The 27,440-nt window shown below is 41.0% G+C and overlaps 1 protein-coding gene across 4 annotated transcripts in view; it reads right to left on the bottom strand.

Moving 5' to 3' along the window:
- The window catches only part of PAM (peptidylglycine alpha-amidating monooxygenase), a 331,085-nt gene that overhangs the window by 154,033 nt on the left and 149,612 nt on the right, over positions 1-27,440 (bottom strand). For all 4 annotated transcript variants that reach the window (XM_073624571.1, XM_073624572.1, XM_073624573.1 and 1 more), the window contains exons 7-9: positions 20,380-20,463; positions 12,928-12,976; positions 11,516-11,583 (exon numbers count right to left, since the gene is read on the bottom strand). In XM_073624571.1, the coding sequence (XP_073480672.1) occupies positions 11,516-11,583; positions 12,928-12,976; positions 20,380-20,463 (201 nt within the window). The remainder of the gene's footprint in view (positions 1-11,515; positions 11,584-12,927; positions 12,977-20,379; positions 20,464-27,440) is intronic.

Here is a 27,440-nt window from a genome sequence, read left to right as displayed (position 1 = left end):
CGTTCTGGTTACTGAACTTTGGCTAGGTTTTGACTAAGTTTGTTCTTTTTACTTTTATTATTAAACAAGTGTAATTTAACTGTACTTCTGTCTCGGTCTGGTTTCTGACAATGTAATATCCTCATTAGTAAGCCACCATGTCCGGTGTGAGCTATACAGGATAAAAAGTACCAAAATTACAATGGGGGGGGGGGGATTTATTAAAATGGGAGCAGGCAGAATATGCAGCAGCTGTGCATTGCAACCAATTAATCTTATCTTTAGCGTATTTAGCCAAGTTTTGAAAATGAAAGACAGAAGCTGATTGGTTGCCATGCACAGTTGCTCCAAATTCCAAGTCAGGAAGACAACTTCAACTTTTAGGAGTCAAGAGGGAATTGAATAAATCTACAGATACAGTAGAAAACTATGAACTTACACTAAATAAGAACAGTGGAGACTGGTGTTTAATACAAAATATATAGTGATGATGTGCAAGTTGTAGTAACTGGAGCTATGCACTAATATTTAAAATTGTTTGTGTTTAGGCTAAAAGGACTGATGACTTTTTCTACAGGTTACACTATTTTGTCAGACAATGCAAAAACAAGAATTAGCTAGTGGAAGCGGTATATTCTATGCACAGAGCTAGCACTGAGCTCTACAGTGTTCCAGGCAATATCCTAAAGAAAAAGTGATAGCTTCATGTTACGTTAGCTGTTATACTTGAGTACTTTCTGTGATACTGTTTTTATTTGCACCAAGATACAATTTTTCAGGACAAGCTTGGACCTCATCCAATGCAAAAGATATAGCAAAGGCTCTCATGTTGGCAAAACAGGACAGAAGCTGCGAACAAGGACACACCATCAAAAAACATAAAAGAGGAGTTCTGCACACCTGTGGGACATTATTTCTCACAACCGGACCACAATATAGAAGACCTCAATGTCTTAGTTCTTAAAGGGAATTGCAAAACTGTTCAGGAAAGGAAAACATTTAAACTAATAATAATAGTTCTATTTGACACAAAGGATAATGGCCTGAATTTAGATATGGGTTTTCTTAAGCCGGCCACACACGGATCGAACATCTGTCCTGCAACCCACGGTTGCAGGAAAAAAAATTGCTCGATTCCAACCATCAACACAGATGGTGTTGATGCGGGAAAGCCGGGGATGCGGGAAAAGCCGTCCTTGCTGGGAGAAGACATTGATTATTGCTAGCAGCTACAGCAGTCGCTAGCAATATCTGCAAGAGAATCCAGCAGGCTAGTTGTATCTAAGTTGATCAACTTGGTACACTCAGCCTGCCTATTAACGGTTGGAATCTCGGATGGTTCCTGCTGATTCGAAAAGTGTATGACCGCTCTGTGACCGTCATCCCTCCCTCCCAGTCTACTGCTCTCCCTCTGTCTGATCTCACTAACTATGCTAGTTTTATTACCATTGTTGTATACATTTGTTTGGGTGTGTTTTTTTTTCTTTTATTCAAAACTTGTCTTTTTTTTTAAACATTCTGCTAAAACTTTTGTGAATCAGTACTGCTTGGACCTTGAAGAAGGGGACATACCCTGAAAGCTTGTGCGTAAAAATTAGTTAATGCAAATAAAAAAATTAAAGTTACGTACCGGTAACGTCTTTTCCAGTAGTCTTTCAGGACAGCCACCATGAGATAGTCTCCTCCTCTTCCTCTAGGAAACACTGTGCCAGCCCATAAATTCTTACTTCCCCCTGCCGGACATCAGTTTATTCCAAGATTACCTCCGGCCAGCTGGGAAGACACAAGAACACATTAATAACATACTATCCCATATCATTATCATAATGCGTTCTGGTCTTTTATAAGACACCCCAAACTTTCGGGTGGGTAACTAGGGCTGTCCTGAAAGACTACTTGAAAAGACGTTACCGGTACGTAACTTTAATTTTCCCCTTTCGTCTTTCAGGACAGCCACCATGAGAGGGTGAACGAGCACTTACCAGTTAGGGTGGGACTACAGCTTGCAACACCTTTCGCCCAAAGGCTTGCTCACTAGCCGACACCAGGTCCACTCTGTACTGCTTTACAAAAGTGGTATAGCTGGACCAAGTTGCTGCCCTGCATATCTGTTCTGGCGTTGCTCCAGCCCTTTCTGCCTGAGAAGCTGCCATAGCTCTGGTAGAGTGTGCTTTTATACCCATTGGGATTTCTTTCCCTGCTAATGCATAAGCCTGACCAATGGTTGCTTTGAGCCATCTGGCAATAGTGCGTCAAGACACTTTGGATCCCTTTCTGGCCCCAGAAAATAAAACAAAGAGTCTGACCTTCTTAATGTTTTGGTCAGATCTATGTACTGAAGGATGCATCTCCTTACGTCCAAAGAATGAAATTTTAATTCCCTTTCCTCTGAGGGGTTGGGACAAAATGAGGGTAAAACTACCTCCTGACTTCTGTGGAATCCAGAAGCCACTTTAGGCAAAAATGCCGGATCAGTCTTGAAAATGATCCGATCTGGGAAAATAACGCAAAAAGGAGGTCTGACAGATAAGGCCTCAATCTCACGGACTCTCCTGGCAGTTGTCACTGCTACTAAAAAAACTGTTTTTAACGTAAGATCCTTTAGTAGACACTCATCTAAAGGTTCAAAGGGGTAGGTTCCCGGTAGGCTCTGTAAGACTAAAGATAGGTCCCACTTGGGAAAAGGAGGGCCTTGAACCGGTCTCTGTCTAGACAGAGCCTTAAAGAATCTGACCACCCACAGATTGGTGGCCAGATGCTTTTCTAAATAAGCACTGAGTGCCGACACCTGATCTTTAAGGGTACTTATGGATAAACCCCTGTTTTCCCCACACTGAAGAAATTCCAACACAGCTGTGGGACTGTGTACCACAAAAGAGCCTTTTATGCACCATTCATTGAAACATACCAAGACCTTTTTTATAGATCTGGCGTGTTTCCTTCTTCGTGCTGTTGAGGAGGGTGGAGATTAAATTCTCAGAAAAACCTTTAATTCTTAACATACCCTCCTCAGTAGTTAGACCGCTAACTTCCATTGGTGTACCCGTGGACAGATGACTGGGCCCTGTCAGAGGAGATCCTCTCGAGGTGGTAGGAATAAGGGAGGTTTGACTGCTAGCTGCTTGAGTACTGAGAACCATGCCCTCTTTAGCCAATGTGGTGGCACTAGAATCAGGGACGTGCTTTCCATCTGAAACTTCCTGAGAACTGCTGGCAATAACACCGGAGGTGGGAAGGCATAGCAGGTTTTGAAATGCCAGTTCTGGATCAATGCGTCTACCCCCTGTGCTCCTTCCCCTCTGTTTAGAGAGAAAAAACATGGGGCTTTCGTGTTTTTTGACGCAAACAGATCCACTTCCGGAGGACCCCACTTCTCTGAAATGTGATTGAAAAGCTACTGGTTGAGGATCCAATCGCCCTCTCTCAGCTTTGTTCGGCTGAGAAAGTCCGCTATCACATTCTTCTCTCCTCTCAGGAAGACTGCTGAGAGTGAGAGAGTGTTGGTCTCGGCCCAGTTCAGAATGTCTGATGCTAAAGCCAAAAGGACTCCGCTTCTCGTGCCGCCCTGTTTGTTTGCATAGGCCACGGCAGACGAGTTGTCCGACCGCACCTGAACATGGTGGCCCTGTAGCTCCTTTCTGTAAAACCTGAGTGCTAGCCCGACTGCCCTCAGCTCCTTCCAATTGGACGACCTTCTTAGTTTGTCGTCCTCCCAGGTGCCCTGTGCTAAAAGGGTACCCGGATGTGCCCCCCATCCTTTGCCGCTTGCGTCTGTGGTTACCACCAGAGAAACCGGGATGAGCCACAGACGACCTTGCGACAAGTTTGCAACCTTCCTCCACTACCATAGAGATCTCTTTACTTGGCGTGGAACCTGCACTAAGGTGTCCAGATCTTTCTGACTGTGATCCCACACCTTTAGGACGAAGGACAGAAAGGGCCAAAAGTGCAAACCTGCCCACTGCACTGCTGGGAGAGTAGAGGTTAACAGACCCAGTGTTGACATCAGAACTCTTATGGAGACCTGACTGCTGCACTGGAGAGCGGCCACTGCTCTGTCCAGTTTTAGTACTTTTTCTGTTGGAAGAAACACTCTCAGTAGTGTTGAGTCCAGTAGATAACCTAGGTACATGATGCGTTGTGAGGGAATCAAGCTGGACTTCTCCAAGTTCAGCAGCCACCCTAGACCTGTAAGGACCTTCTTTGTTAGTTCGAGATCTTTGACTAACTGTACTGGGCACGCTGCAAATAGGAGCAGGTCGTCCAGATAGGCTATTACTGATATTCCCTGGAGTCGGAGAAAGGCCATAACTTCCGTCAAGACCTTGGTGAAAATGGATAGCCCGAAGGCAGTGCTTGAAACTGTAAGTGTACCGTTGTTCCACCTAAGTCTACTGCTAGCCGAAGAAACCTCTGCAAGGCTTCTGCTATAGGGACGTGTAGATACGCGTCCCTTGGGTCCAGCGATACCATAAAGCAGTTGTGGGGTAGCAGGGCTCTGACTGTGAAAATTGTCTCCATACGGAATCTTCTGTATGTCACTGACCTGTTCAGGGGTTTTAAATTCAGAATCAATCTGAATTTCCCTGTGGGTTTTTTCACTATGAAGATGTGTGAATAGAATCCCTCTCCCTCCTCTGCCTTTGGTACTCTGTGAACCACATTCGGATTTTCCAGATCCCTCAGTGCTCCCAAAAAGAGCCTCGGCCTTTGCCGTGCACCTGGGTAGGTGCATGACAAGGAATCTTCACGGGGGGAGGACTTGTGAATTCAAGGAGGTACCCCCTTATTATAACCTCTAGGATAAAGTGATTGGGCGATATTGTCTCCCACTGTGGGAGGAAGGCCCCCAGTCTTCCCCCCACTGTGGTTGGGAAGTCATTGGCTTTTACAGGGCTGCTCAGGAGGGCGAAAAATCGTCCCTCCTCTGTCCTTGCCTTTTTGACCCCAAGATCTCTTTTGCCCTTTGTTTTTGTGGACGAAACCCCTTCTTTGTTTGTGCCGGGGTTTTCCGCTTAAGTGGGAAGGATTTCTTCCTATCTGCTGTGCGGTCCAAGACGGTCTCTAAACCTGGGCCGAAGAGAAGGTCTCCTGTTAAAGGTATCCCGCACAACTTGACCTTAGAGGCGCTATCGCCTGGCCAAGTTTTTAGCCAGAGGGCTCTCCTGGCAGAATTGGCTAGAGCCGCTGATCTGGCCGACATATGAACTGATTCTGCCAAGGCATCAGCTATGTAGGCGATACCACGCAGAATCGTAGGGAAAGAAGATAGAATTGTTTCTTTGGCCGTTCCAGCTTCAATATGCTCTTGAAACTGGGAGAGCCAGTGCTCCAGATTGCGAGCCACAACTGTGACAGCCAATTCAGGCTTTAAATTGCCAACTGTTGAGTCCCAAGTCTTTTTGAGGAGAGAGTCTATTCTCTTATCCATGACATCTGCCAAGGCCCCCATGTCCTCAAACGCCAGGTCCGTGTGTCTGGAGACCTGGGAGAAGGCGGCATCTAACTTGGGATTTTTATTCCAAATGGATGCTGGATCCTCAGAGAATGGAAATCTCCTCTTTAGGGATCTAGAAAAAAAGGGCTTCCTTTTAGGATCTTGCCACTCCTTTTTAATCGTTTCAACCAGTACCTCGTATACTGGAAAAACCTTTTTCTTTTGTTCCCCCAAGTCCCTGTACATTAGGTCATGGAGGGTCAGGGGCTTCTTGTCCTCCTGAATACCAAGGGTTGTATAAATAGCCCCTAAGAGGTCCTTTACCTCCTCCAGGGACAATTTATATCTGGAGGATTTTCTAGACTCCCCGTCCTGGTCCTCCCCCTCTGAACCTTCCTGGGAATCGGAGGAGGAACTGTCTGGTTGTCTCTGTTCCACTCCGGAAGGGCCTGGAGCTTCCTCTGCCCTAACTGAAGTTGCAGGTTGGGCAGGAGCAGAGCCCTGAGCCTGAGGCGGGGTTGTATCCTGGGGAGCCGGATTAATGGGAGGCTGAAACCTTTCAAATAAGGCTTTAAATGAAGAAAAGGTGGAGGAGAGCTCTTTTACTGAGGCTGCTAGTCCTCACTCCTGTTCAGAGTCCCTCTCTTTAACAAGGGAGTCTATGCAGTCCCTACACAAGACCTTTGTCCATGACTCCCCTAATGTGTCCCTGCAGGAGGCACACCTCTTTTTAGAGCTATGTGTTGATTTAGACTTCTCTGTAGCTTTCTGAAATACATGAAAAAAAATACAAAAAAACTCTGTCACCATAAATACTAGGATACAACCCTGGGAGTGCACAAGACCCACCTTAGCATGTGGGGATCTGATCCTCCCTTAACCTGACCACCCAGAGGGTCTGCTCCCCCATGACAGGAGCTATACATGGAGGGGCAATCCTAGATAGAGAGTACCCTTCCCCAGGGCACTCTTACCTTAGGAAGGCTGGAGGTAGTGTCCGTTGGCTGAGCATCCGCTTCCGACATGACTGCAGGTGGTTGCTACTACCGAGTCTCACACTGCCTGTGCGCATTCCAGACTCGTCTCCAGGCTCGTCCCTGGCTTCCCTATCAGCTCCCCAACCCGGACCCCGAAGTCGCGGGTCAAAGGCAAGCACTCGCCCTTCCGCCGGAAATGGCGTCGTCCGGCCCGCCTAGTTCCAAAAAAGAGCGGCCTGTACAGTGTACAGGGAAAGGTGAACACCTGCTTGCTGCGGCCCTGTGGACGCGATAGGGGTCCCCCGCAACTTGGAGCCGCACTCGACTAGGATGGGGTGGCAACTGAATGAAGGGTAAGTACCCCCCTCGCTCCTAGGAAGCCCCTGCTCCCCTTACAGGATCAGAAAAACCACAGTCACCCTGACTGACTTGCCTGGCTCCTTGCACAGTGTCTCCCCGCCGGAGAAAACACCAATACTGAGGTCCAGCAGGGGGAAGTAAGAATTTATGGGCTGGCACAGTGTTTCCTAGAGGAAGAGGAGGAGACTATCTCTCATGGTGGCTGTTCTGAAAGACGAAAGGGGAAAAAAAGTATCACGTCAAGTATTCAATTGTTTCTGTTGTAAGTGCACTAATACGGCTACAATCACGTCAAGTTAGCTGTTATGGAATGACTCTACCTGGACAACAATGGCAGTAACTGGCTTGAATGGTATGATACTTCCACCTGTGAAACATTTACCATCATAAGGTATTTATTAGGGCTGCAACTAACGATTATTTTCATAATCGATTAGTTGGCCGATTATTGTTTCGATTAATCAATTAATCGGTTGATAAGCTTAAAAAAAATAAGTGTGGTGTATAATTTAGTTAATATGTAAAGTTTTAAAAAAAGGCAATTTATTCTCAAATATCTCTATGCAGTGCTAAATATAAATAACTATATGGTTAGGGAGCAACATATCTAATCCGCTCTGAGAATAACAGATGGAAGAGATATACTGTATATACTGTATATACTATTAGAGGAGAGATATACTGTATATGCTATTAGAGGATATATACTATTAAAAAAGGGTGAATCTGGTAAATATCATCAGACTCAGAGACCATTTTTTTTTTAATTTAAAAAACAATGTCTTCCTTCAAAAAAAAATAAAAATGGCATTTTAAGAACGTTTGTTCGATTTTCTAATCGTTAGTGGGGTCAAATTGACATTCATTTTCAACCACGGTGACAATTTGGAAATAATAGAAAAACTTCTTGGTCAAAGGAATTTTCAGACAGTGTATGTGGTTTTTGTTCATTTTAAAAACACAATGTTAAAAACAAGTGAAAATTTCAAACATTCTTTCATTCAGCGAATGTACAAAGATTTTTCGTCTGAATATTCTCTTCTGAAAATTGATCCGTGTGGCCAGCATAAGGCTCGGTACACACCTATGCAGTTTGCTTTTGATATGTTTCTGCAGTGCGTTTTGATTTTTGCACACATGATTTTGCTGCAGTTTGCATTTTTTTGCATTTTTTGGCCAATTTGTTGTTGGGCAGATTAAAAAACACAAATTGCTACAAAAAATGCATTACATGCTTTTCTGCAGCTTTTCCATTGAAGTGTATTGAACCAAAAAAGCACAGTTTTGCATAAAAGTCCCTGAACCTTTCCAAATACGCAGTGGCTAAAAAAAAAGCATAGATGTGAATGTGTCCCATAGGAAACCATGTAAATGAACTGCAGTGCCTTTCTGCAAAAAGCACCAAAAAACACATAGATGTGAACCAGGTCTAAGATGTCTAGTAACATAATGGGGTTAAAAAAAAACAACTAAAATTAGCCTTTTATAGTACAAAAAAAACAGATAATCTCTATTGTAAGGTATTCATTTTTTTACTGTAGAACTGTGAAAGTAACATTTACAGTAGCGATTATTTGCTCTTTTTGTACTATAAAAGGCTCAATTTAATTTTTTTTAACACCATTATGTTACTGGCCGATTAATCGATTATGAAAATAGTAATCGATTATTTTCCTAATCGATTAGTTGTCGATTAATCGATTAGTTGTTTCAGCCCTAGTATTTATATATAATCACTACAAAACTAATAATTAAAAAGATAATATGCAATTATATCCAAACTATTGTGAATCCCTCCAGTTAGTCTTTTTATGGGAAAACAGGAGCATTCTCATATGTCTACACATTGTAAAACATATACCCTTTTCCTTTCTGAGGTCTGTTGCAACACTGTGAGTGATTTACCATCATCTTACATGACAGAAGTAATTCAATGCATCCAGCAACCAATTACCAGCAAGTAACCTGTGCTGTTTCTAGGCCACTCTTAGCCCCAGGCAGGGAGAAAAGCAGACAGTCTTCTCCCCAAGGATAGCATGTTACCATGTATTTGTCTAAAACACAATTCTAAAACTTCCTTAATGTCAAATGCAGGAAAACCAAATAAAATATAACAGGATGCAGTCAGTTTAGTCAGTATAGTACCCTAAAATATATTTAAGATATGCTTTTATTAAGTTTATCATAAAACACCTGTTTGCGAACCTGAACAAACCCTAATACCACAAAAAGGCTGAAGTGTCTGCACATGGAACTTTAGATGCACATATGCTGCCCACCTTAATATACAGTCAGGTCCATAAATATTGGGACATCGACACAATTCTAATCTTTTTAGCTCTATACACCACCACAATGGATTTGAAATGAAACGAATCAGACGTGCTTTAACTATAGACTTCCAGCTTTAATTTGAGGGTATTTACATCCAAATCAGGTGAATGGTGTAGGAATTACAACAGTTTGTATATGTGCCTCCCACTTTTTAAGGGACCAAAAGTAATGGGACAGATTAACAATCATCCATCAAACTTTCATTTTTAATACTTGGTTGCAAATCCTTTGCAGTCAATTACCGCCTGAAGTCTGGAACGCATAGACATCACCCAGACACCGGGTTTCATCCCTGGTGATGCTCTACCAGGCCTCTACTGCAACTGTCTTCAGTTCCTGCTTGTTCTTGGGGCATTTTCCCTTTAGTTTAGTCTTCAGCAAGTGAAATGCATGCTCAATCGGATTCAGGTCAGGTGATTGACTTGGCCATTGCATAACATTCCACTTCTTTGCCTTAAACTCTTTGGTTGCTTTCGCTGTATGCTTCGGGTCATTGTCCATCTGCACTGTGAAGGGCCGTCCAATGAGTTCTGAAGCATTTTGCTGAATATGAGCAGATAATATTGCCCGAAACACTTCAGAATTTATCCTGCTGCTTTTGTCAGCAGTCACATCATCAATAAATACAAGAGAACCAGTTCCATTGGCAGCCATACATACCCACGCCATGACACTACCACCACCATGCTTCACTGATGAGATGGTATGCTTTGGATCATGAGCAGTTCCTTTCCTTCTCCATACTCTTCTCTTCCCATCACTCTGGTACAACTTGATCTTGGTCTCATCTGTCCATAGGATGTTGTTCTAAAAAAGCCTTTTTTAGATGTTGTTTGGCAAACTCTAATCTGGCCTTCCTGTTTTTGAGGCTCACCAATGGTTTACATCTTGTGGTGAACCCTCTGTATTCACTCTGGTGAAGTCTTCTCTTGATTGTTGACTTTGACACACATACACCTACCTCCTGGAGAGTGTTCTTGATCTGGCCAACTGTTGTGAAGGGTGTTTTCTTCACCAGGGAAAGAATTCTTCGGTCATCCACCACAGTTGTTTTCCGTGGTCTCCTGGGTCTTTTGGTGTTGCTGAGCTCACCGGTGCGTTCTTTCTTTTTAAGGATGTTCCAAACAGTTGATTTGGCCACACCTAATGTTTTTGCTATCTCTTTGATGCGTTTGTTTTTTTATTTAGCCTAATGATGGCATGCTTCACTGATAGTGACAACTCTTTGGATCTCATATTGAGAGTTGACAGCAACAGATTCCATATGCAACTAGCACACTTGAAATAAACTCTGGACCTTTTATCTGCTCCTTGTAAATGGGATAATGAGGGAATAACACACACCTGGCCATGGAACAGCTGAGCAGCCAATTGTCCAATTACTTTTGGTCCCTTAAAAAGTGGGAGGCACATATACAAACTGTTGTAATTCCTACACCGTTCACCTGATTTGGATGTAAATACCCTCAAATTAAAGCTGAAAGTCTGCAGTTAAAGCACATCTTGTTCCTTTCATTTCAAATCCATTGTGGTGGTGTATAGAGCTAAAAAGATTAGAATTGTCGATGTCCCAATATTTATGGACCTAACTGTGTGTATATATATATATATATATATATATATATATATATATATATATATATATATATACACACACACACATACATACACACATATATACATACATACACACACATTGTATGTGTTTATTATTGAGGCTCCATTCACATCTGAGCGATCCCAATCGTGGGCATATTGGCAGCGATTTGAAATAGCGACATATCGCGGTACGCCCGTGCGAACCCCGTCACTTCCAATGGCACCCCAATTGCGGTGTGATTTTGCCGTGATTGTTGCCCGATGAATCGTGGTAAAATTGCACAAACAAAATTGCGGGATGCCTGTCACCCAAAAGAAGTTCACCTGATTTGGATGTAAATACCCTCAAATTAAAGCTGAAAGTCTGCAGTTAAAGCACATCTTGTTTGTTTCATTTAAAATCAATTGTGGTGGTGTATAAAGCCAAAAAGATTAGAATTGTGTTGATGTCCCAATATTTATGGACCTGACTGTAATACTGATCTAACATAACACCTCTATACATACATACACACACACACACACACACACACACACACACACACACACACACATATATAACAAGCTCAACTTTGTTTCAATAATTTGGATCTTTTTTTTCTTTTAAGTAGAGAATCAGTTGGTTACATGAAAACATTCCTCATTCCTTGTTTCTCTGTATCTTCAAGCTACTGAAAAGTTAAAAGTTGAAAGGAGAAACCTAAATGAGAAGACTGTATACCCAAAGCCATTACGACACTTGTGTTTTGGGATAAAACGTAAAAAAAAAAAAAAACAAACACACATCTTTATACTTGTGTCATTCAATAAACATGCAAGAAATCCTTACTTTTTTCCCCCGCTGGGATTATAGTGTCCATAGACATCAGGAGATAAATGCCAGCAATCAGTGGCTGCCTACAAAAAAAAAAAAGTTTGTACTATACACAATACTAGCCAAGTGTCTTAAGCCTTGGACGAATTTTCGTCAGTTTTTTGCTGCATGCTAGTCTCAAATCGAAAGTGAAGAGGTTATTCACCATCAGAAAATTTTCATACAACAGAATTCAACGTCAGAAGTGACATAATGTGTTGAATTGTTTTGTATGTGTTCCTTCATTTATGGAGCATGCCTAGTCTTGCTCCTCGTATTTATTTTTGTCCAAAAACCATACTAATGAACAGAAAAATTAGACGTTGTGGTCACATCAGACCAAAATTTTGGAGCCTGCACATCCAGTTTTTGTCTGATGAAAATTCGTAATCGGCTGTCAAAAGCAGCATACTAACGATCAGAAAATCGGCAGATCGTTCATCGGACAAAACTTTACTCCAGATTTTCTGATCGTGTGTACAGGTCTTTATTCTCCCCTCTCCCTTATTTGAAATGTCCCCTCATTTTGGTCTAATACACAAATTTGCTAAAGAACACTCCCATGGCAGCTGGCCTGGCCTTGGCTAAGAGATAAAGCACATCATGGCCTATGTGCGCACATTTCCCAGTTGAAAAAAAGCACACCTTCATGAGTGAAAGGTTTATTTATAAAGTATATGTGTAATGGGGATTTGGGATGCCAATATACTCTTCTGGTTCAGTGGTGCAATTTGATAAACGGGAAAGGAGGCTGTATGGTCAAAGGGCTGGTGATGGGGATATGGCAGTTTGGGTTCACCTTCTAAGGTGGCAACAGGTGTCTACTTGCTTCGAAACTTGAAACTCCCTTGGTCCCTCAAAAACCTGTTGCACACAATTATGTATATATAGTGTGCAACTTCAATTGGTTAACTCTGGTCCACCTCAAGGGACGGCCAATAGAAGGGTTACTAAAATGTGAGCAGGCACCAGTGGATCTAGGGACATTATGGAAGATGAGAACTTGTTCACTTTATGAGCATTTTCTACTTTATTCCCTTTTTATGAAAGTTATACTGAGCAGCAAGGGTCACCAAAATGGTCTCTTTTCAATCAGCAAGAAGTAGCTTCATAGCACTTCCATGTTGAAAATGCAACTTGTGTTGTCCAACCTTAGAAACTCACTGAAACAAAAGCTCCAATAACCTTAAACTGCCCAAAAGACTTAAACTGCCTTTCAGCATGGCCCTGATAAGAGTAAAAGTGAACCACATCTCCTAGCAAAACTACTTTAACAAAGGAATGTGTGACAATTTTGTAAAAAAACTATTTTGGAATGACTAGTTAACTAGCAGTAAACAAATTAACAATCTAAGAAGCAATAATAAAAGTATAAAAATGTCAATTACCTTTCTGGTGTTATCTGTACAGTTACGCCAGTGCAATCTTTATGTTTATCTAAGAAGAAAAGACAGAAGAGTCACTGATCGTGCCCTGCTACATCAAGCAAAGACCATTTTAAATGCCCGGAGAGAAAGCTATTAAATGAACATAGGAAAACTGCCAGCTCAGTCAAGCTACTGGCTGTGACTCATCTGTTCAAGACCCATTATTTTAATATACCACACTTTTGAAATATCAGTTTAAAAGACCCAGTTTAATAGGAAGACAATCGGTATTGCAAAAATGGAAAGTTGCAAAACAAAACAGAGTGAGAAAAGGTAGCTGTGTGTCTTTTTTCCTATTTTTTGTGCTGATTATTATTAATATTATTATTATTATAATACAGGATTTATATAGCACCAACAGTTTGTGCAGCACTTTTACAAAATGAGGACAGACAGTACAGTTACAATATAATTCAATACAGGAGGAATCAAATGGCCCTGCTCCTTAGAGCTTACAATCTAGAAGGGAGGGTCAAGTGAAACAAAAAGGTAATAACTGTGGGGGATGGAGAAAATGAAAATGCAGTTGTTAGGTGTGGGTAGAATAGGCTTCTCTGAAGAGGAGGGTTTTCATGGATCGTCTAAAAGCTAATAGAGTAGGAGATAATCGGACAGGTTGGGGTAAGGAGTTTGATTGGATTGGAGAATCTTTGGAAAAGTTCTGGAGGTGAGGAAAGGAGGAGGTGACAGGGGAGCTAGAGAGCAGGAGGTCTTGTGAGGAATGAAGAGAACGATTAGGTTGGTATTTTAAGATTAGGCTAGTGATGTAGCTGGGGGCTAAATTGTGGATGGCTTTGTAAGTTGTTGTTAGTATTTTGAATTTAATACGTTGGGTGAGTGGGAGCAAGTGGAGGGATTGACAGAGAGGAGTAGCAGACACAGAGCGATTGGTAAGGTGGAGGATTCTGGCAGCAGCATTCATGATGGACTGAAGGAGGGATAGCCTATGCAGAGGTAAGCCAATGAGTATGGAGTTGCAGGAGAAGGCAATCCTGAGCTTTTTAGGCTGGGCTTCTCCTAAGGTTCACAGGAGTGCAATTAGTTTTGCACTCCTGTGTCCCATTTTCAGCAGAGAGCGGTCTGAAGTCCGCGTCATCCAGACGTCCGCGTCATCCAGACTTCCAAAGCCATCGGTGATGTTCGGTGGCTCGGTTCTCAGTGCAGAGATACCGGGGGGAAAGCTGCAGCATCGGTCTGATGTTGCATCCACCTAGGCAAGTATAAATATCTCCAAAAAACCCCCATACTTTCTTTTAAGAGCTTTGTTGTGTCACTGGTTAGAAAAGGGCATGTTTTGGAGATGTTTTGCGGAGGTTGAGGCAGCAAGATTTGGACAGTGATAGGACGTGGGGCTTAAAGAAGCATTCAGAGTCCAGGACCACACCTAGGACCTTGGAATGTGGGGATGGACTGATAGTTGTGCTATTAATTTTGACAGAGAGGTCAGGGGAAGGTGCATGTGGGGGAGGAAAAATTATAAGTTCAGTAGATAGACTGAGTTTGAGGAAGTGGTGTGACATCCAGACTGATATATCTGTTAGTAAATCAGTGATACATGAGGAGACTGTGGGAGTGAGCTGAGGTGTAGAGAAATAGATTTGGGTGTTGTCAGCGTAGAGATGGTATTTGAAGCCTTGGGAGACGATCAGCTGACCAAGGGAGAAGGTGTAGATTAAAAATAGAGGCCCAAGAACAAATCCTTAGGGGACCCCAACAGAGAAAGGAAGAGAAGAGGAAGTAGAGAAGTAAGTAATGCTAAAGGTGCAGTTGGATAAGTAGGAAGAGAATCAGCGAAGAGTACAGTCACAGAGACCAATGGAGTGGAGTTCTTGGAGGAGGAGGGGGTGGTCAATGTAGGAAGACAATCCCCATTAGGAGTGCTTTCCCCCCTCTTTTCGGGGTGGTCAATGTATCAAAGGCAGCAGAAAGGTCCAAGAGTAGGAGTGCAGAATAGTGTCCATTGGTTTTGGCCGTTAGTAGATCGTGTGTTAGTTTTAGGAGAGCGTTATCTGTGGAGTGTTGAGTACGAAATCCAGACTGAAGGGGAACAAGAAGGCTATTCTTGGCAAGGTGGTTGCTCAGTCGGTTATCCAAACTCCTTGAAAGAGGGGAGCAAGGATATGGGGCGTAAGTTGTAAATATTGGTTGGGTCCAATGACTACTGAAATACTGTAGTCAGAACAGCTGCCACAAAGAAATGCACCATTCGCATTGAGACAACAAATACATATCTTCCAAGCAACAGGGTCCCACATATCCTCTCAGTAATGTACAAGATCAATAGTACAAAGCACCCCAGAACATTCACAGAAAGTATTAGTTATCACTTTCAGGACAAAATCAAAACAAAAAGCAGTTTATTCTTTATAAAACCCCAATACCAAAAACGTCGGTACACTGTTTAAAATCTACATAAAAACAGAACGCAATGATTTGCAACTCTCATAAACCTATATTTTATTCACAATCAAAAATAAAAAAAACATATCAAATGTTTAAACTGATAGAATATACTATTTTAAGACAGACAAGGTAATTGTGAAATTGATGGCAGCAATATGTCTCAAAAATGTTGGGACAGGACAACAAAAAGCTGGCAAAGTACAACCCCAAAAAAGTTGAGTTGAGGGCAATGTTTGTCACAGTGTGGCATCCCCTCTCCTTTTAACAACACTCTGTAAACATCTGGGAACTTAGAACAGTTGCTGGAGTTTTCTAATCTAAAACCTGGAGATACAGTATCATTCAGCATTAATGATGCCTTGTGCAAGCTGCCCATTCCATACGCACATATGCATTCCCATACCATCAGAGATGCAGGCTTTTGAACCGATTGCTGAAAAGCTGAAAGATCCCCCTCCTCTTTAGTCTGGAAGACGCTGAGCTCATGGTTGCCAAAAAAAATTTGAATTAATATGACCAAAGAACAATTTACCAGTTTGCAACAGACCATTTTAAATGAGCTTTGGCCCAGTGAAGACTGTGGCGTTTCTAGATCATGTTCAGATTTGGTTTCCTCTTTGCATGACAGAGCTTTAATTTGCATTTTTGGATAGTACAGCGAACTGTGTTCACAGATGGTTATTTTCTTAGAAGTATTCCTGGGCCCATACAGTGATGTTCATCACAGAATCATGCTTGTTCTTAATGCAGTGGCATCCAATATTGCGTTTCGGCCTTGTCCCTTGCGCACAGAGATTTCTCCAGATTCGAAGAATCGTTTGATATCATTTACAGTAGATGATGATAAATTTTAAGTCTTTGCAATTTTATGTTGCTGAATATCATTCTGAAATGGTTTGATGATTTTTAGAAGGAGCTTTTCACAGATTGGTGAACCTCTGCCCACCTTTAATGCTAAGACACTGACTCTCTAATAGGCCATTTTTATACCCAGTCATGTTACTGACCTGTTGCCAATGAACCAAATTAGTTGTAAAATGTTCTTCCAGCTCTTCCTTGTTAGTACCACTTTGCCAGCTTTTTGTTGCCCTGTCTCAACTTTTTTAAAACTTGTTCCTGCCATCAATTTCAAAATGACTCTTTTTTCCTTAAAATGGTACAGTTTAAACATTTGATATATTTTGTATTTCCTATTGTGAATAAAATATGCGTTCATGAGATTTGCAAATCATTTCATTTTTTTTATATGTAGATTTAACACAACGTTCCAACTGTTTTGGATTTGTATAAGCCTATATGGTGTTGATTCTTTACTTTAAAAAGTGGTCACTGATGATAGCCAGCAATCTTGAAATAGCTGTATGCAGTTGGAATACATGGTTCTATTATATATTGGACTGTATATATGATTTAAAATAGTAGTTCTGGATGTACATTTGACCCAGGGGCATAGAGGAATAATCTGTGTTCCTGCACCTACTTAAAGTGTAACTGAAGTCCAAAAAAAAAAAAAAAAAAAAAACTACTGACTGGTAGACTATTGTTTCATAAAAGATTATGTATGTCTTTTTGGTTAAAAAAAAAAAAAAAAAAAAAAAAAAAAAAAAGCTGCTCTCCTGCCTGCACAGCTCATTGTGCATTATCGGCAAACTTTTTGTGCCGGGATAAATGATCTTATTTTGTGCCTGGCAAATCAAAATGGCTGAGGACACCAAACCCAGAAAAAGACCAGACAAAATTGTCAGCAGCAGCGGTGTAAGAAGGAAGATTATGGCTTCCGCATCGCTGTAAGGAGCTGTTTGGCAGGTAAGTCTGCAATATTGCACAAATATGGTATGCATGAAGCATATATGGCAAAACCTTGAGAACCCGCTAAAGAGCTTAGCAGAATAAACCGCTTATTTTTAGAATTGTGATGGAAGTGATTCTAATTTAAAGTTAACCTTTACCTCGCCTCTGGTTATTATTCTGACCCAGTGCCTTCAATATTTTCCAAATCACTGACAAAAAGTAAACATGCAGTTCAAGAAAGTCAGAATTAGTTCATTAATCCTTATCTGCAAACCTATTCAAAGTCATTGGCTCAAAAGACATTAGGGTCAGCATAACAGTCAGCCAACTGACATTCACAGAATGAGAATTCAGCAATGGCAGATCAAAGTTGCGCGGACTTTGGACTGCAACTTTGATGCAACTTGGATTGGTGCAACTTGGATACGACTTTGGCTTTGACCAGTGATAATAGACAACTGTTGCATTGTATAACATTCTATGGCCTTCAAGTTGTATGAAAGTCGGACCAAAGTAGTGCATGAACTACTTTGAACTTGCTGCAACTTTAAGTCGCACATATATGAATGGTTATCAATGGAAAGCATGGGGAACCACTTGGCATGTGACTTTGATGTCCAACATTGCATGACAAGTCGCACAAGTATGCATGGAGCCTTAACATGAACCTGTCCCCACCAGAAAAACAGATCCAGCTGGTGGGCGATTAATTAAAAGGTTGCAGCTTTCTGTGGGTCACTGCTGACACTTCCAGGAACATCACATGGTGTGTTCTCTCCTGGGGGACGTGGTTCCTGCTAGACACAATGGGACACAGTAATGACACAGTGAGTGATGGGAGGAACCACACAATTTGACATACCCAGTAGTGGCCGCAGAAACTCCCAGAATGCTTCAAGGCGGTGAAGCTTTAACATGCCTTCCAATGGAAAGGCAAGTATAAAACTAACTTTTTTGGTGGGGGGGGGGGGATATAGGGTAAATAACCACTTGCCTACTGGGCACTTATACCCCCCTTCCTGCCCAGGCCAATTTTAAGCTTTCAGTGCTCTCACATTTTGAATGACAATTGCGCAGTCATGCAGCAATGTATCCAAATGCCATTTTTAGCATTTTTATCACACAATTGGAGCTTTCTTTTGGGGGTATCAGATATTTGTAAAAAAATCTGAAAACCATTTATCATTTCCCTTCCACTTCACAATTATGTGCCACTTTGTGTTGGTCTATCGCATAAAATACATTTACATTTTTTGGTTGTAACATGACAAAAGATTTCAAGAGGTATAAATAATTTTTCATGGCACTGTATATCAGTCAGCCAATGATATAACTTATTTGTCAGTATATAGCCTTAATGTACTACCTAAATAGTGTGTCCTGACAGCTAAAGTATTGGGTAAATATTGTAACAGCTGTCCACACTTTGTGCAAGCAACAGAACTAGACCTGACTGCACTTAGCCACATATAACAGATCATAGGAGTACCGAAGCATGGGACAATAAATGTCAAACAGAGAAACACAGAGATGTTACGGTGTTCTTTATGAGCCTGTGATCAGATATAGTTTTAGCAGGCTTAAACATGGGAAGACCTCTTTAGCTTACCAATGTGTATTCCTGCCCAATGAGAAGACAAAGGGAATGCCAGTAAAATGAAAAGTTGTAGACCTGACTATTGCTGAATAGTGGGCTTACCCAACCAATAACTGGCTACACAGTATAGCAGAGAGGAATTCAATGTTCTCACATGTTGGCAAGTGGATCAGTGTGTGCGTGTGTGTATATATATATATATATATATATATATATATATATATATATATATATATATATATATATATATATATATATATATATATATATATATATATATATATATAAATAACATGTGTGCGTTTTAATTAACTGGCTGCATTTCCCCTCTGAGAACTCAGAATTAAAGCAATATTGCAAACACTTTTGTCCTTCAGTATGGGATTGTGAGCAATTTTTCATTCATTGCTTTTAAAAGCCACCCATGCAAAGACAATGGAAAAAAAACATTTAAAAAAAAGCAGAAACCTACTGATGGAAATTAATGATGAGACTTTACATTAGCTGCTCAAGTATTGATCTGCAGTTCTTTGTACATGCAACATAAATCAGTAAATCTTTGCCAATTATATAGTTCAAGCGGCCATTGATGTGCCCTAATATTGTGTAGACATTATTCTAATCATCTTTTGCTTCATCAAAAGGCCTTTTATGTGTTTCATTAAGCGACAAAACTAATATTTAGGCAAATTGTTTGAGATCACAAACTGCTTGATGTAGGCAGCTCTTTTATATAGTAAGTTCATCTACAGTGTAGAGCAGGGGTCTCCAAATTGCAGCCCATGCGCCAGATGTGGCCTTTTGCTTGCCCTTATCTGGCCCTTGGGGCAGTATTCCTCCTACTGACACCAATAATAGAATGCCAGCTGTGGTATAAAGACAGTCTGGAGAGTTATTAAGTGCAATAGGCCCGCAGGGCTTTACCCTTCCACTTTGGTCACACCAAACACAGCTTTGGAATCATGAAACTTCACAGCTCCATGTCAGCGCAACTTCAGGTGCAACTTTAAAGACATCTGTGCAACTTCATGCACAGATGTCTATGCAAGTCGCACCTGAACTACTTTCAAAGTCGGTACGACTCAGAGTCACAGTGATTTGACCACTTCCATTGCAGACAATAGGGTGTGACTTGTCATGCGGTTTGAAATGTATCTACTTAAAGTATATCAGGCATTAGGGCTGCCCAGGGCATTCCCAATGCACCTGGTGTGAATAGGTTCTTAATGTGGATACCCTCTTGGCTGAAACACTACCCTGATTGATGCCTCTCTTCTCTAATCAGGCAGGGTATACACAATCGAAAATAAGCTGGTTTATGCTGTGAACTGTTGTCTGTTCAACAGACAAGCTTCTGTCCAATGGTCCTGTAGGAAAACCAACATCTGTTTAGTGATAGCCAATAGCCCCCTGCTGTCAGAATACAATACTGCATGCATGAGCGATCTGGATGAAGGGATCTGTGAGGTTTTTTTTTGTTTGTTTTCAACCCACTGACTGAACGAAAATTTAAAAAAAAACTCCAGGTGTATAACCCTGCTTTAGAATAAACATGATACCATGAAACTGTGAAGCACAATCAGTTGACTGTTCTTATTTTTCTCATGCTTAAGACCACTTACCTTGGAATGCCTTTGCATCTCCGTAATGAACTTGGAGCACAAAATATTTAATTCCAGAGTTTCCTCCCACTTTAAAGCCAACACCTAAATGGAAGATATCAAAAGAAATAAAAGTCTCAGTGAAAAAAGGTTATAAAGCACAATAAGTATAGTAGATGTACATGCATGTGTGCCCATTTAAAGATTCAATTGGTGGATGGTCAACACTTTTTATAGGGTTTGTCCTCCTTCAAATGACTTTCACATACATTTTTTATACAAGTCACCTCTAGCAACAATTTATCAACACATCAGCCATTTATCAATGAAGCACACAGACTTGTTGAAAGGCACACCGCTGAAAAATGCAAGCAGAAAAGAAAAATATGAAGCATTATAGTGCATCTTGTGGACTTAAACTTATCAGGAGAGAAATACAGGAGCTTTCACTTCTGATGTGTTTTTAAAGGTGAATTGCTCTAAGCCAGCTGTCTTCATTCTAGTATTCCTTCACAGTGGATAACTGATCTAGAAAAATGTCTTGGTGCTTCACTATCAGTATTTGTTTCAATCCTGGGACTCAGTAGGTAGCAAGGAATCAATAAGGAACACAGCCCAAAAATTGTGCCTTCAATGCAATGACACCCACAATTTTATATTCTGACATATTAGAATGCCATGCATATATAAAAATCACCCACTCTGTCTACATGTATACGACCTAAACAAATGAAGGATATTTTTTTTAATGATCTAAATGAGGCTGAGAATAGGGGTATGGAGTATGACACATGTAGTCTTACAGAATGGGAGATTCTGACATCAGGGAACAGCAGTTATCATCCACAGGGCAAGGGTTGAATGAAAAAAAAAAAAAAAGAAAAAAGAATATCATGTCATAGGAAATGTCTGGCGATATTCCTGGTTGAAAACTATTTTTCCTTGCTGACTACCTATTAAGCCAATATCCAGAAACACACAAAGGATAACCGGGCACCACTGCCCGGAAGAAATAAAAAAAATAAAATAAAAAAGGAGCACACTAAAAAGACATACAAAACAATAATAATCTTTTTACATGATATCTACACCATTACAAATAAGTTGTAAACAAGAGTAAACAGTATAAAAATTGTATTCAAAAGGTAATACAATATTATGAAGCACTAACATACAAGGACACATATACACAGGATAAAAAACATTTAGGTATACACATGTAACCCCGTCCATCAATATAGATTTAGCCCTCAAAGGACTCAAGAGGAGTATGGAGTTGTGCTGACACAGTTCAATACATATGAAATAAATGCAAAATCATATAGACAAAAGCAAAAAATCAGGTAAGTGAAGCAGATAGCATTCAGCAGTATTCCCTAGACCTATAAGATGAACAGGTGATGCCACCCAGGGAAAATAGTTCAGTGGGCAGTGGGGCATGACACAAATCACAGCCATTTACCACTTTGTCTGGAGTCAACAGTGATTGGTCGTCTGAATAAGACAAAGGCAGTAGCTACTTTTTTTTTTTTTTTTTAAATCAAATTTTATATATATATATATATATATATATATATATATATATATATATATATATATATATATATATATATATAAATCGATAGATAGATAGTTATAGTCAGGTCCATAAATATTGGGGACATCAACACAATTCTAATCTTTTTGGCTCTATACACCACCATAATGGATTTGAAATGAAACAAACAAGATGTGCTTTAACTGCAGACTTTCAGCTTTAATTTGAGGGTATTTATATCCAAATGAGGTGAACGGTGTAGGAATTACAACAGTTTGTATATGTGCCCCCCATTTTTTAAGGGGCCAATAGTAATGGGACAGATTAACAATCATCCATCAAACTTTCACTTTTTAATACTTGGTTGCAAATCCTTTGCAGTCAATTACAGCCTGAAGCCTGGAATGCATAGACATCACCAGATGCTGGGTTTCATCCCTGGTGATGCTCTGCCAGGCCTCTACTGCAACTGTCTTCAGTTCCTGCTTGTTCTTGGGGCATTTTCCCTTCAGTTTTGTCTTCAGCAAGTGAAATGCATGCTCAATTTGATTCAGGTCAGGTGATTGACTTGGCCATTGCATAACATTCCACTTCTTTCCCTTAAAAAAGTCTTTGGTTGCTTTTGCAGTATGCTTCGGGTCATTGGCCGCCCAATGAGTTGTGAAGCATTTTGCTGAATATGAGCAGATAATTGAGCGAAACACATCAGAATTCATCCTGCTGCTTTTGTCAGTAGTCACATCATCAATAAATACAAGAGAACCAGTTCCATTGGCAGCCATACATGCCCACGCTATCACATTACCACCACCATGCTTCACTGATGAGGTTGTATGCTTTGGATCATGAGCAGTTCCTTTCCTTCTCCATACTCTTCTCTTCCCATCACTCTGGTACAAGTTGATCTTGGTCTCATCTGTCCATAGGATGTTGTTTCAGAACTGTGAAGGCTTTTTTAGATGTTGTTTGGCAAACTCTAATCTGGCCTTCCTGTTTTTGAGGCTCACCAATGGTTTACATCTTGTGGTGAACCCTTTGTATTCACTCTGGTGAAGTCTTCTCTTGATTGTTGACTTTGACACACATACACCTACCTCCTGGAGAGTGTTCTTGATCTGGCCAACTGTTGTGAAGGGTGTTTTCTTCACCAGGGAAAGAATTCTTCAGTCATCCACCACAGTTGTTTTCCGTGGTCTTCTGGGTCTTTTGGTGTTGCTGAGCTCACCGATGCATTCTTTTTTAACCACTTGCAGACCGCCGCACGCCGATGTACGTCCAAACTTTGGCTAGCTGCCATAACCCCGGTATCCCCGTTTTCGTGCGGCGGTCAGCTTTGAGATAAAAGTGGTCTCTGCGGTGGATTCGCTGCGAGATCCCTTTTATCGGTGGTGGGAGAGGGGCCCCCCGCCACGATCCGGTGCCCTCCGCCGCTTACCGGAGCTGTCAGCAGCGGCGGAGGCAATCGTGTCCTTTTCCGTGCTGTGCCTGGAGACGAGTGAGGCTAAGATGGCGCCCACTTGTCTCCATGACACTGCTGGGCAGAAGCGACGTCAAAACGTCACTTCCACCCATACGTCTTAAAAGGCACAATTTTTTCAATGTCTTTTTTTTAACCACTTCAGCCCCGGAAGGATTTACCCCCTTCCTGACCAGAGCACTTTTTACAATTTGGCACTGCGTCGCTTTAACTGCTAATTGCGCGGTCATGCAATGATGTACCCAAACGAAATTTGCATCCTTTTCTTCCCACAAATAGAACTTTCTTTTGATGGTATTTGATCACCTCTGCGGTTTTTATTTTTTGCGCTATAAACGGTAAAAGACCGAAAATTTTGAAAAAAAATATTTTCTACTTTTTGTTATAAAAAAAATCCAATAAACTCAATTTTAGTCATACATTTAGGCCAAAATGTATTCGGCCACATGTCTTTGGTAAAAAAAAATGTCAATAATATATTTATTGGTTTGCGCAAAAGTTATAGCGTCTACAAACTAGGGTACATTTTCTGGAATTTACACAGCTTTTAGTTTATGACTGCCTATGTCATTTCTTGAGGTGCTAAAATGGCAGGGCAGTACAAAACCCCCAAATGACCCCATTTTGGAAAGTAGACACCCCAAGGAAATTGCTGAGGGGCATGTTGAGCCCATTGAATATTAATTTTTTTGTCCCAAGTGATTGAATAATGACAAAAAAAAAAAAAAAAATTACAAAAAGTTGTCACTAAATGATATATTGCTCACACAGGCCATGGGCATATGTGGAATTGCACCCCAAAATACATTCAGCTTCTCCTGAGTACGGGGATACCACATGTATGGGACACCACCTCGGGCACCGGGGGGGGTCCGATCGGACCCCCCGCCCGCGAGAAGCAATCACGTACCAGGTACGTGATTTTGCCTGCCCGTGCCATTCTGCCGCAGTATATCTGCGTTAGGCGGTCGGCAAGTGGTTAAATTACTTTTTTTTTTTTAATTGCATTTTAGTGTAAATATGAGATGTGAGGTCTTTTTGACCCCAGATCTCATATTTAAGAGGTCCTGTCATGCTTTTTTCTATTACAAGGGATGTTTACATTCCTTGTAATAGGAATAAAAGTGACACAATTTTATTTTTTTTTTAAACTGTGTAAAAATAAATAAAATCATGTAAAATAAATAAAAATTTTAAAAAATGTTTTAAAAACCCCCCGTCCCGACGAGCTCACACGCAGAAGTGAACACATACGTGAGTAGCGCCTGCATATGAAAACGGTGGTCAAACCACACATGTGAGGTATCACTGCGACCGGTAGAGCAAGAGCAATAATTCTAGCCCTAGACCTCCTCTAACGCAAAACATGCAACCTGTAGAATTTTTTAAATGTCGCCTATGGAGATTTGAGGGTAAAAGTTTGACGCCATTCCACGAGTGGGCGCAATTTTGAAGAGTGACATGTTGGGTATCAATTTACTTGGTGTAACATTATATTTCACAATATAAAAAAAAATGGGCTAACTTTACTGTTGTCTTATTTTTTTATTCAAAAAAAGTGAATTTTTTCCAAAAAAAAGTGTGCTTATAAGACCGCTGCACAAATACTAAGTAATTTTCTAGCAAAAAAAACTGTTTTAAACATGTAAACACCTAAAATCCAAAACGAGGCTAGTCCTTAAAGTGGTTAAGGATATTCCAAAGAGTTGATTTAGCCACACCTAATGTTTTTGCCATCTCTCTGATGGGTTTGTTTTGTTTTTTCAGCCTAATGATGGCTTGCTTCACTGTTAGTGACAGCTCTTTGGATCTCATATTGAGAGTTGACAGCAACAGATTCCAAATGCAAATAGCACACTTACTTATCTGCTCCTTGTAAATAGGATAATGAGGGAATAACACACACCTGGCCATGGAACAGCTGAGCAGCCAATTGTCCCATTACTTTTGGTTCCTTAAAAAGTGGGAGGCACATATACAAAGTGTTGTAATTCCTACACCGTACATCTAATTTGGATGTAAATACCCTCAAATTAAAGCTGAAAGTCTGCAGTTAATGCACATCTTGTTTGTTTCATTTCAAATCCATTGTGGTGGTGTATAGAGCCAAAAAGATTAAAATTGTGTCGATGTCCCAATATTTATGGACCTAACTGTATATATATATATATATATATATATATATATATATATATATATATATATATATATATATATATATATATATATATATTTTTTTTTTTTTTTTTACACCATATAGTTCACACAAAACCCAAAGTAACCGCACACACTTAAAGTGTTACTAAACCCAGGACCCTGCATTCACTATATCTGGTCTCCCACAGTACACAGAACATGGAAATGCAATCATTTTATTAAAAAACTGCCAAATACCTTTTCTTATCAGCAGTATATAGCTGTCTTGTGACTTCTATTTGTGTCTGTTTAAAGCTTGTAGGAGGAGTTTTCATTTTCCCATGAACATCATAAGGATACAGGACCCCTGACCCTCTGACTGGCCAGTGCTGATAGGCCATGTGCTGATCACATACACTCTCCCAAGAAAAAAAAACACTCTAGCAATACACACCAAACTGAGCATGTGCAGACTGACTCCACTAACTCAGTCTTATCTGAAGATGTTTTGGGGACAATGCAAGAAGGGGAGGATCTGTGCATACAGGATCAGGAACAGCCTTTTTACACAATGCAGAGGATTAAAGCCCTTAGGTTTCACAGTGAGTATAACAAGCATGCTTTACTGCATATACAGACTGATTTTACTGTTGTGGGTTTAGTAACACTTTAACAGTGCACCTGTGTCCAGACTATCGATATTAAAGTTGAACTCCAAGGAAAATAAAAATTCTCCTTTGCAATGGGGCTGCCCCCACACTGCAAGGGTTAAATGCTCCTTTAGGTCTAGGACAGGTGTCTCCAAACCTTATAAACAAAGGACTGATTTACTGCCCTTCAAACTGTAGGGGGGCCAGACTGTGGCCAGTGGAAGAAGAAAATGTCCTGGTGTCAGCGGGAGTAAACAATGCCAATGCATCATTGGTATTAAGTGGAGGACTAGTGCCCCATCATTGGTGTCAATGGGAGGAATAGTGTCCTGTCATTGGTGTAAATGCAAGGAATAGTACCTCAATCATTGGTGTCAGTGGGAGGAATAGTGCACCATCATTGGTATCAATGGGAGGAATGGTGCCCCATCATTGGTGTCAGTGGGAGGAATGGTGCCCCACTGTTGGTGTGAAAGGCAGGGACTATGCCCCACTGTTGCTGACAGTGGGGAGGGGGGGACAATGCCCAAAGGGCCGGATAAAACAAGTAAAGGGCCGCAGTTTGGTGACCACGGGTTTAGGATATGGGAAAAAGCAATTTTACTTACCTGACCTTCCTACAGGCTCCCTCTGTGCAGCCAGACTGGTCCCCACAGCCTCTAATTCCCTAGGTTCTGATAGTATGAGGTGTTCTGAAGTCATCAAGTACAATGCAGGGCCCATAGCCTTTCCTTAGACATGATGATGCCAAGGAAAAGTCCACTGCCAAAGCGTACTGGAGAAGAGGAAAGCACTGGCTTCCAGCAAGCTAGGATCAAGTAAGTAAAACCAGTACCCTAGACCTAAACAAAAATGTAATCCCTTGCGCTGTGGGGGCAGCCCCACTGCATGTGAGGATTTTTTCTTTCTGCAGAAATAGGCTTTAAAGGTTTTTACATATTCTTAACAAGCAGGAAGGTCTCATGCACACATGTGGTTTGCCTATACAGAGTAAAATCCTGGTGGTCTCAAGCGCCCGGGAGATGCAGATGCAGAGTATAGCCCCGCTGACAGCAAAAATCTATGACAAGATGAAATAGGACGTGGCTGGATACTGTTTCAAGTGGCACTGGTGTTTTAGGAAGCATGCACTGAACCCAAGAATTCTGCAAGTACAGCTCATAACAGCGTCCAGCCACCGCATATTTCATCATGTCAAACATTTTATAGGCTGCTGGCAACACCTGTGCCTCTCAGGCACCCAAAAATGCCAAACCGTCTGTATGTATGAATGGTAAATGTG

This window comes from Aquarana catesbeiana, linkage group LG01, assembly GCF_042186555.1.
Source record: "Aquarana catesbeiana isolate 2022-GZ linkage group LG01, ASM4218655v1, whole genome shotgun sequence".
NCBI classification, from domain to species: domain Eukaryota; kingdom Metazoa; phylum Chordata; class Amphibia; order Anura; family Ranidae; genus Aquarana; species Aquarana catesbeiana.
The sequence above is the reverse complement of the archived record's forward strand: the minus strand, read 5'-3'. Positions and strand labels throughout refer to the sequence as shown.